The sequence below is a fragment of the Rhinolophus sinicus genome, chromosome 14, assembly GCF_057876585.1.
Source record: "Rhinolophus sinicus isolate RSI-liver-muscle chromosome 14, RSI-T2T, whole genome shotgun sequence".
NCBI classification, from domain to species: Eukaryota; Metazoa; Chordata; class Mammalia; order Chiroptera; family Rhinolophidae; genus Rhinolophus; species Rhinolophus sinicus.
In genome coordinates this window covers 16,200,545-16,210,703 of record NC_142514.1, presented here as the reverse complement: position 1 = coordinate 16,210,703, position 10,159 = coordinate 16,200,545, and the positions used below count along the sequence as shown (strand labels likewise).

The following is a 10,159-nucleotide window of genomic DNA, read 5'->3' as shown; positions in this document are numbered from 1 at the left end:
TAAGAGGCAGTTTGGTCTTAATTGCTTAACAGGCCACAAAGAGCCTAAAATACCAGGAATCCGAGAAGGAAAGCTTTGGGTCCAGAGGACCACAGCAAGCCAAGGACATCGGACCAGGACCAGATGTCAGAAAGGGAATGAGTGGGTGAAGACAACATAGCAGCTTCCACTCTCAATGGAATCCCTATTGGGTCTGCTCATGAAAGGAACAGTTCTTCCCGTACCCCCAGTTACCTGAGATACTGTTGCACTTTGAGCAAATTCTTCAGAGTGAAGCATCAAATTCAGAGGCCCAGTCCCAGAGGCTACCTGTGATGAGTGCTTTAATCAGTGGATTTAATAAAGGGCTATTCTGCTTTAAGATTGCTAACCGTTGCTTCCCCAAGTTCAAGCATAGCCCTTTTTGATCTCCAAAATGATCCAACTGAAATAAAGAGGCTGTGGCTATAACTGAGGGGTAGGACCCTCAATGCATCAAGAACTGTATTTGCATTCTGGTTGATTTTAGAAATTTTGAGGCTCAACAAACTTTGGTGGTAGCAGGCTTTACCTAGGACAGGCTGGAGAAACAGTGGGCATATCCTCCTAACAGTGTGGGCCAATCCCTCAGAGGAATTCTCTCAAGAGGATCAGATTCAACACTAATTACCATTATCAATTGTTTCTACTTTCTGCAAGGGAGAGAATACTGACCATTTGAAATCCTCTCTTTGTAGATATTTAAATTCTCTCCAATTGCTACCCTAACTTTCAAAATTTGAGTCCCAAGTCTTGGATCCATCTACAGACTGCACATCTGCTGACTTAACTTTCTTCGCCGTCTTTTCTTCTGAGCTCCAGAATCTGTTCTCTCTCATTTTTGTAACTGTCACTCCACAAGTTTATTCCTTTCATGAGAAGTGGAATATAGGTTTTTAATCTCAACTCCCTCTTTACAAAATGTGAGTGGGTGGCCATAGGAGTGGCCGACTGTACAGAATTAAGCTTGACCTTTCCTGGAGAATGATCTGGTCTTGATATAATTGTCACATTTACAATCTACCTGGTCCAAAACAATAACAAATTTCAAAGTTCCATATAGTTCCCAGTGAGTTTCATCAGTACTACCAAGAACTCAAAAGAATATGTAAACATTAAGTCTGGCAAGGATTTATTAGGAAGCTTATTAGTCACAGTGAATAAAAAGCCATGAACAGAAAACATGAGAGCTCCAAATTCTGGCACTTGGCTTACAACACTAGTTAGAAGCTAATAAACATTAAGAATGTCCCAAGGGGAATCTTACCTAAGTCCCAATCTTACCTCGACCAGGATACCCACATAGTAACGATGCCCATGCTCTCCCCAGACTGCTGACCTAGGTAGGAGGAAAAAAGACCTTCTCCTCACGCTATTAATTAAGCATCACCAGCAGAGTCCTGCTCTTCTAGCTATAACCATGGGACACTAATGCATGACAGACAACTCCAAGCTGGGCAACTTGACAAGAATGCTGAACGATGACAGAGAGAAAGAGCAAGCAGGGACATGAACTTCTAGTTGGAGACCCTCCTGATGGCTAATGCAAACACAAGGCTGAGGCTTCATAAAGTTTACTGCAGCCCAGGAATAGTTTCCATTTTTTAAAAAAAAACAAGTCACACAAAAATCCTGCCACAAAACAAAACACTTGGAATCCCACGGCCATAACGACTGGAAAGGCAGGCATTCTCCATGACTGCCAGATGCTGACCAGCCCAAGACCCGATTTCTCCAGGGCCCTGTGTTGTCCGCTGGCATCCACACAACCCTTCCTGGTGGTGTGATATCTTCCATAGGCCAGGTCTCTGCAGCAAGCCCCAAAGACAAAGCTTGGCAAAGGCTGTGGCAGCCAACTCCTCTGGAGCCCCATCTCTGTGTCCTTCCCAACAGGTTGTCATATATCTTCAGTGACTCAGGGCCTCTGTGGGAGCCTCGGCCAGCCCTTAGGAAATGAAGTGTGTCTGTGGGGTAACCTGATGGACCCTGTGGTCTGCTGGGTTGGCTGATGCTTCATAATTGCAGATGGTCACTTCATGTCGGCGAAGCTGCAAGAAAATTGAGAGGCTGGGTCACCTGGCCATTCCCCAGACCACACACTGGAGTATTCCTTATTCAGGTCCATTTCTAAAAGTCATCATCTAATCTCGTCCCCTTTCTGATACTTTATCTTGAGAAGTCTGTCACGTCATTACCAATAAGTCACTTGTAACTTATCAGAATCATCCCCCACTATACTGGAGGCACCATGAAAAAAAGAACATGTCTATCTTGTTTAGCATCTTATCTCTGATGCCTAGAACAAGAAAGGTTATCAAAAATGTTGAATGGAACAATTTTAAAGTGAAAAACTGAATTGATATCAGTTGTGTTATTTTCACCCCCTTAAAAATACCTATAGCCTGTCAAATGAGAGGGACGGATTACAGTGATGAAACCAAGAAAAATTATAAACAGACTGGGAGCAATCAATGTCTAAACTTGCTCTGTTCCTTTCCTTAATGCTCCCATTACCAGAGCATGCAGATATAGACACACATATACATATACTGGAGGGGACAATAATGTTCCCAACCCCATCTTACCTCAGTCCATTCTCCTCTCAGGCCAATATAGAAGACCTTTGTGGTATCTGCTCCAAAATTTTTTGAAATATGAATTGAGAGATGATAGACATTGGAAAAACGAGAAATTCTAGAGCATGAAAGGAATGGGGAGAGAAGACAGGTTAGAGTTCAATGAGTATCTCATCACGTCAAAAACAATTCCAGCTCCAACTTGTGGTAAAACCCAGGCAAATGTCAGAGAACATTCCTGGGGTCTTATGTCTCATTCTTCTCCTTTGGACAAGCAATTAATTCTGTGAACATTTACCGAGCATTTGCCAGATCCTGCCCAAGGCAATAGGGATAGGAAAAAAAGAACGTACACTGCCCCTGGCCTCATGGCACAGGATTCAGAAATACTGTATGAACAAGCAGGGATTCTAAAGCAAGTTCAGGGTTGACCTCGCCTTTGGAAAAAGAGAGAACTAGTGAAGAAATAAAGTGGTCACGTGTACCTTGGCCTGCTGTAAGCCAACTATGCACAGAGGAATTCTGAAAACATCTTTCTGAAGAACATCCTAGGAGCGCATTCCAATTTCTCACAAGTTAACAAGTCTCTGGCTTGCACCAAATCTCTGCCAAAAATTGACCAAGCCAAGGATCAAGCCTACTCCACTGTTTTAACTTGTTTCTGATACTAAGAGAGCAGGAGATGGGCCAAACATAAACTCGTAAGTGCTAATGCATATGTGCTCACTGAAAATGAGGGAGTGCCTGTTGTTCCTCAGAAGCCAGAGAGTAGACGACAGGCCCAGTGCTTACTTTGTAGCATATTCTAATTCTCCTGTAAGATCCCGGTTCAGACTAAAAGTCTGATCTGGCTCCCTGTCTGTATCATCAAAGGACATCTGTGGAATGTTCTTGTACCTGAGAAGCAAAGGGAAGAAAAATCAAGAAATGTTACATTGTTACATTTTTCAGTTTTTCAAAACTTCCTACTGGTATTCAATTGCCTTTGGTTCTTTCAAAAGATCAAATTTTGAAAATGGCATTTTACTAGCATTGATACACAAACATCTTTAATCCAACAAGAGGTGAGAATTGCAACATAAGCCAATGGCATCTCCGAGTGGGTTAGGGTCACATGAAAAGCAATGCACAAAGAGACAGCTCAAACTAGGTCACATGCAGCAAATGCATGGAGAAAATAAGCAACTCAGCACATTCAGACCAAGCTGAGGATGTTTAAATAAAACAGCTTATTCATGGGGGGAAAATACTTTGGCTGAAACATACTAAATACAGTTCAGAGATAAGATCAGGTAACCCAATGCTCAAGCATTTTTTTGTGTTCAAAATAACCCTATATACTGAGTCATCTTACAATTCTTAAAAAAATACAATTTGGGGATTTTCGTTTTGAAAGCACAAAAGGCTGCAAACTCACAATGGACTTTTGGAAAGTCAAGTAAAACTGCTAGCGAAGAAGAAAATTTTCAAGGAAATCACTGTCTCCTCTATAACTCACAAATTCTCAAGGACCAAGCTGCACCCCCTGCACAATATCTAGAGTGTTTTATTAACACACCCACACAGGAAGGGCCTAGATGTTAGCTACAGCAAAATGCATGTAATTCAAGAAAACAAATGTTTGCTTCAAAGTGTTTCTAAGAATGATACACAGAATAATAACAACTGAACATTTATGAGCAGCGTTATGAGAGACAGGATAGCAGCACTGTAGTTAAAAGCAGTGTCTCTGGAGCCAGGCTTCCTAGGTTTAAAGACTGGCTCTGTCACTTACCAGCTGTGTAATTTTGGGCAAGTGATTTAACCTCTCTGTGTCTGTTTCCTCATCTGTAAAATGGGGATAGTCATAGTACATATCCCATATAGTTGATATGGAGAGTAAACTGAACAAATTCTAAGAGACACATATATTAAAAAAAGTTTTACTATGAAAAATTTCAAACATACACAAAAGCAGTGAGAATAATATAATGAATCTCCATATACATAATACTCAGCTTCAATAACCCACATTATGCCGATATTGCCTGTCGACCCCATTTTGTTTGTGCTTGATATTTTAAAGCAATCCCAAACATATCATTTCACTCATAAATACGTCAGTATGTAGCTCTAAAAAGCAAGGACTTCTTAAAAAAAAACACCTATCGTAGCACTTTTCAAAAATTAAGAATTCTTTAACATCATCCAACATCTAGTCTGTGTTCAAAGTTCACTGATTTAAGTCTCAACTTTTCTGGATTTTCGATGGCATGTCATAGTTTAACAGGCAATATTTTCTTTATTAATGGTACTTAAAATAATGGTGCATTTTACAATCAATGACACCTTAGATTCAGTAAAGTATAATATGTGTAAAGTGCTTAGAACTAAGGGCTATGTAAGTATTTGCACCTGCTCTTCCAAAATTGGGCACTTACTGTGTTCCAGACTCATTATAAGCTCTGTACCTGTTTTATCTCATTTAATTCTCTCTACAAACTCATGAGGTTCATAGTATTACTATTGCCATTTAACATGAGAAAATCGAGATTCAAGAAAATAAGAAATGTCCCAAAATCGTGCAGCTATCAAGTGATACAGCCAGAATTTGAACCCCAGCAGTTTATTCCAGAGCCCACTCTTTACCACAACATAACATGAATGTCTAGTCTTCTCAAGCCAATCCATCTCCCACATAAATTAGTCTCCAAAAAGCATCAACTCAAACATACTTTGGTTCTCTAAAATGATTAAATACGTGGAGTTGCTTTCAAATTCATGTTCCAAACATTCAAAAATAGTGTCAATTTCTTAAATCTCTTATACTGATCAATTTTTCAGAAGAAATTTTTTTATGTCAAGTTCGTCTGATATGTTTCTCCAACATGCTGAAAGCGTTCTCCCGTCTTTCAGGCAAGTTGTTAAAAAGGGAATACTAGCTCTGGTGGTAACAGATGCAGTGTTGCAAGAGGGTATACAAAATATTGCTAACTAAAGGCCACACAAATTCAGGTGGGGTAATTCCACGTCAACAAAACACATGCAAAGATTACAACTGTATGAAATAGCAAGGGGGCATTTGGAAGCTAACCCCCGGAGTGGAATCTATCAAGACCATTTGAGATCTGCAGCTGGGTTACTAAGAAAACTGCAAAGTCATCATCAATTGGCATTTATAGGACGCTCTCGGAATTAATGGTGCCACAACAAGCACTTTGAAAAGAGACAAGCTGTTGGCCTTAAAGATGCTTACTCTAAAAAACGTGTTCATTCAGGGAGGTAGGTATATTCGGATACAGAAGAGGACCAAGATTTTTTTTTTTAAGGGGGAGAGGAGATATTTGACCCAGTAAAAAGAAAAAATTACATTATTCTGGAATAAAGAGCTACCAGAGGAAACAGAAAGAGAAGTAGGAGCTTCTTGAGAGCCTGAGCACTTGCCACTTACAGTCGCATCTCAGAGGGGTGTGAGTCATCATCCTCTCCCATTATAATGATGCCTTTGAGCTTGACATTGCCCGTAAATCTGCCAGAATGCAAAAGAGATGATTGTCAACATGGGTTTGAATCTCTGCTTAGCTGTGTGACCCTGGCCAAGACCCTCCCCGTTCTGGGCTTCAGTTTACTCATGTGTCAGACTTGTGCTAGATAACTGCTAAGGTCTGCCTCTGGCATTCTGGAGTTGTAAGAAATTTACCTTCACTTCTCGGTCATCTTTCAACAAATACATCTTTTCCAGTCTGCACCAAGAAAGCTATGATGATTCCTCTTCAAACCCACCACGGTCATTTACCCCATTTCTAGAAACAGATGGTTGTTCCCACAACCAATGAATGAATTCTGTTAAAGCAACTGGGTCCAGTCTATTTAGCCTGAGGCAAGCACCAATAGATACTTACGGAATATTAAACAGAAGCTCTTCATCTGCATCACTTTCAACAAACTGGAGGGGACGGGGAGGGGAAGGGAGAAAGCAACAAATATTTGCTGAGAGCCTACAATTTCAGGCATCTTCTACCCTGTTCTACAACTGGAGTGCAACGCAAATAAACAGTCAACCTCCCTGGGTTTTCCAGCACTTCACAGCCACACACCATCCAATCAGAGGGTTCTTAATGGGGAGCCCATGAACGAAGTTCCAGGGCCGACTAGTCTCCTGAAACTGTGTGCAAAGATCTGTGCCTGTCCGGTTCACAGCTTTCAAATGGCTCTGTGACCCCACAATGGGCAATGCTCTAGACAGGATAACACACTTCATCGCCCTAGGCTGGTCTTTGGTCTTCATCAGGTGATACGATCAGGCAGTCATTGGTGGGACTAGTGGTCAACTGGTAGGAAAAACGCCCTCAGGGCCATCCTCCCTCACTGCCCACAGAAGCCCTGGAACAGAACGCTGGCTGTGTAAAGCCAAAGCGCCCCTTCCCTTCTCTCGGCCTCAGTTCCTTTCTCTGTGCAAAATGGGGAGACTCGATCCTGTTCGGCTCCCAACGGGCTGGCGGGAGACCGGCAAGGGAAAGCGCTTGGCAATCGGGCTGTCGTTATTTTTAACTTCAGGAACGAGGGCTGCCAGAGAAGACGCACGGCCTGAGGCCCCGGGCAGTTCCCCGCCTCGCCCGCCCCAGGCCCGGAAGGCCCACCTTGGAGCGGTCGGTCCGCTCCTCCCACGGCTTGAAGACGCCGCGGCCGCTGCCCTCACGGCTCTCGTTGAGGCACTGCAGCCGCTCCAGGTCGATGCGCAGGTACAGGCCATAGGCCAGACCGCGCTGCTCGGGTGGCTCCTCCCGTTCGGCGGCGCACTGGCAGCCGCCCCCGCCGTGGCTGTGTCCGTGAGACATGGCGACACCGCCGCCCGCGCTTCCTCTCAGCCCGGTCGCCGCAGTCAGCACCGCGCTACCTCCGCTCCGGCCGCCAAGCGTGCCGCGGCCGTTGCGTCGTAAAAGGCGCCCCGATGCGGCGCATGCGTCCAGAGAGGAAGGGGCGGGGCTCGGAGAGGATTGACGTCTGACGAGCGCTTCCAGGGCCTGGGAAGTAATGTTGGCTCTTTCTTTCAGTCCTGGACGCGGGTGCTGTTGCTCTCCCGGCTTCACAGATATGGACACTGAAGAGCAGAGAGGTTCGGCTGGCGTTCCGAGTAAATGGTGGCGCTGGGTTTCAGATCGTCCTCGTTTTGGGGAGCTGGTGGAGCAAAGTGTGCGCAATGATAAGGCCCTGAAGAGTAGAGAGCACAAAGTTATCACCGCCTCACATGTGCACGCTTAGGTGCTTAGAGCTCACAAACCCACTTTTCATAACCACTTTCTTCACCGTGGGCTTAGCGCTAGAGAGCATGGTCTTTATGGATGGCCGGATCTGAAGACACGTCCTGGGTCTGCTAACAATATGACACTCTGAGTAAGTTATTTCCCCCATCCTGAGACCTCGTTTCCTCGTCTGTAAAGTGGGAATGACAATATCTGTTTCATAGGATCGCAGTGAGTATTAAATGAAATGATGCACTTAAAGAATTCAGCACAATGGCTGACACATAGTAAGAATTCAATAACTGAGTCAGATCTTGATTCAGATCCAAGCACTGCCACTTACTAGCTGTGTGGCCTTGGGCAAGTGACTTGACCTCTCTGAGGCTGAGTTTACCTCCTGTAAAGTACAAGGATTGGACTAGATGATCTTCAAGTTCCCTCCCCGTGTGATTTTTCAGAGCAGTTGTTTCAAACGGCTGGTTGTGACCCATTCATGGGGCTTAAAATCCACTTAGAGGATTGTGACCAGCATTCAAAAAATAAAGTAGAATAGAATAAAAAATTCAGAATGTATCACATTTTGAGTCTCAATTTATGGAACTTTTGTTTCAGTTTTGGGTTTGTGTACTCAGGTGCAATGTAAAATATTTTTCATATTGTGGGTTGAGGTTAAAAGAATTGAAAGCCACTGTTTAGAGTTGACGTGATTTTGGTTTCAGGATAGAATGTGTTCTTACTCCTTGGTGGGGAGGGGAAAAGACAGAGGATGTACAGCGAGTTATGGGATGTTCTGGGTATCGCCTGCCCTTCACTTCTGGCCCTGCAGTGTCCAGATAAGACTGGGGGCTGGGGAAATACAAACCAAAATAACCATATGTTCAAGTTTCATTCAGAAATATTTTGATGTCCTAGTTCAATTCTTTGTGAAATAGGCAAACTTAGTTCTGGTTCATAATAGCTCATTGTCATGCTTTTAATCACAGTTTCAGGCAAGGGGCCAGGCGTGTGGTAGAAGCTTAGTAAATGTTTGTTTAATTAAATGATACACTCAGTAGCCTTTCTTTTGAAAGATAGTGTTGGCAGGACTAACACAACTTTACTCAGGATTTCTACTCACTTTTGGCTTCTTTCCTGTCACTTTTTCATCATTATTATCCTTTACTGATTTGTTGAGCACCGTGTGCCGGTCATTGTGCTAAGCATATTCTTTGTCATGTGAACTTGACAAAGTCATCTCCAATTTGAAGATGAGGAAAACTGAGGCTGAATTAACTTGCTCAAAATCAAATGAGGTTAGGAAGTAACCAGGCTTTGAGCACATTCTACAGTTTCCTGAAACAAAAGGTAAGTATGAAGTAAATATGTTGTATCCAACTAGCTTATGCTGTGTAATGAATCACCCCCAAACTTAAAAGCTTTAAACAACAAGCATTTATTATTTCTCATGACTGTAGATTGCCTGGGAATTTCTTTTCTGGGCTGGTTGGCTTGGGCTAGATAGTTTGGAATGGCCTCATTCACATGTCTAGTTGATATTGGCTGTCAGCTGAGGTAATGGGCCACATGTCTCCAGCAGACTACCTGAGCTTAGTCACATGGCAGAGCAAAAGAGGGAAGACCCAGCTGCACAAGCATTTTTTAACTCTGCTTCTGTAGTTTTTGCTAACGTCCCTTCAGCCAAAACAAGTTTCACTGGCAAAATCCAAATTCAAGGGTGGAGAAACAGACTTCACCTTTTGATGGGAAGAACTGCAAAATACTGTGTCCCCCCATCCCCCCAATATACCTGTATTAGTTATTTTGTTGTGTAACAAATTAGTCCCAAACGTAATGGCTTAAAACAACAATTAACATTTATCTCACAATTTCTGGCTGAGCTGAGCGGTTCTGGCTTGGCTCCCTCATGAGCCCAAAGTCTTCTGAAAGCTTGACTGGGGCTGGAGGATCCACTTCCAAGATGGTGCATTCACATGGCTGGCAAGTTGGTGCAGGCTGTTGGCAGGAGGCTTCAGTTCCTTGCCATATGGACCTCTCCATAGGACTGCTTGAGTGTCCTCATGACGTGGTGGCCAGCTTCCCCCAGAGCAGATGATCCAAGACAGAGCAAGATAGAAACCACATGTCTTTTATGACTAGCCTTAGAAGTCACATACTGTCATTTCTGCAATATCCCATACATCAGCCATATTCAAGGGTGCGAAAGCCAGGAGGTAGAACTCATTAGAGGTTACCTTAGAGGTGGCTATCACACTACCATTCATGTTAAGTGACCACTGAAAATCGCTTTATTCTTCTATTTATTTGGTAATTTGGCTGAGGATTGAATTATCTCAGAATTTTGAA

General features: G+C 43.3%; 1 protein-coding gene across 1 annotated transcript; it reads right to left on the bottom strand.

Annotated features, from left to right (window-relative positions):
* Positions 1-1,133: 1,133 nt before the first annotated feature.
* On the bottom strand, positions 1,134-7,526 carry PITHD1 (PITH domain containing 1). The gene is made up of 6 exons (XM_088790510.1): positions 7,214-7,526; positions 6,476-6,519; positions 6,025-6,102; positions 3,387-3,491; positions 2,604-2,712; positions 1,134-2,066 (listed from the first exon to the last, which is right to left on the bottom strand). The coding sequence occupies exons 1-6, from the start codon at positions 7,409-7,411 to the stop codon at positions 1,965-1,967; spliced, it is 636 nt and encodes a 211-aa protein (XP_088646636.1). The 5' UTR covers positions 7,412-7,526; the 3' UTR covers positions 1,134-1,964.
* Positions 7,527-10,159: the final 2,633 nt, after the last annotated feature.

Coding starts and splice junctions, on each gene's coding strand:
- PITHD1 (XM_088790510.1), bottom strand. CDS start 7,411: ATGTCTCACGGACACAGCCACGGCGGGGGCGGCTGCCAGTGCGCCGCC. Junction 6,520..7,213: donor AGCGGACCGACCGCTCCAAG/GTGGGCCTTCCG, acceptor CGTCCCCTCCAG/TTTGTTGAAAGTGATGCAGA. Junction 6,103..6,475: donor GAGCTTCTGTTTAATATTCC/GTAAGTATCTAT, acceptor GCATTCTGGCAG/ATTTACGGGCAATGTCAAGC.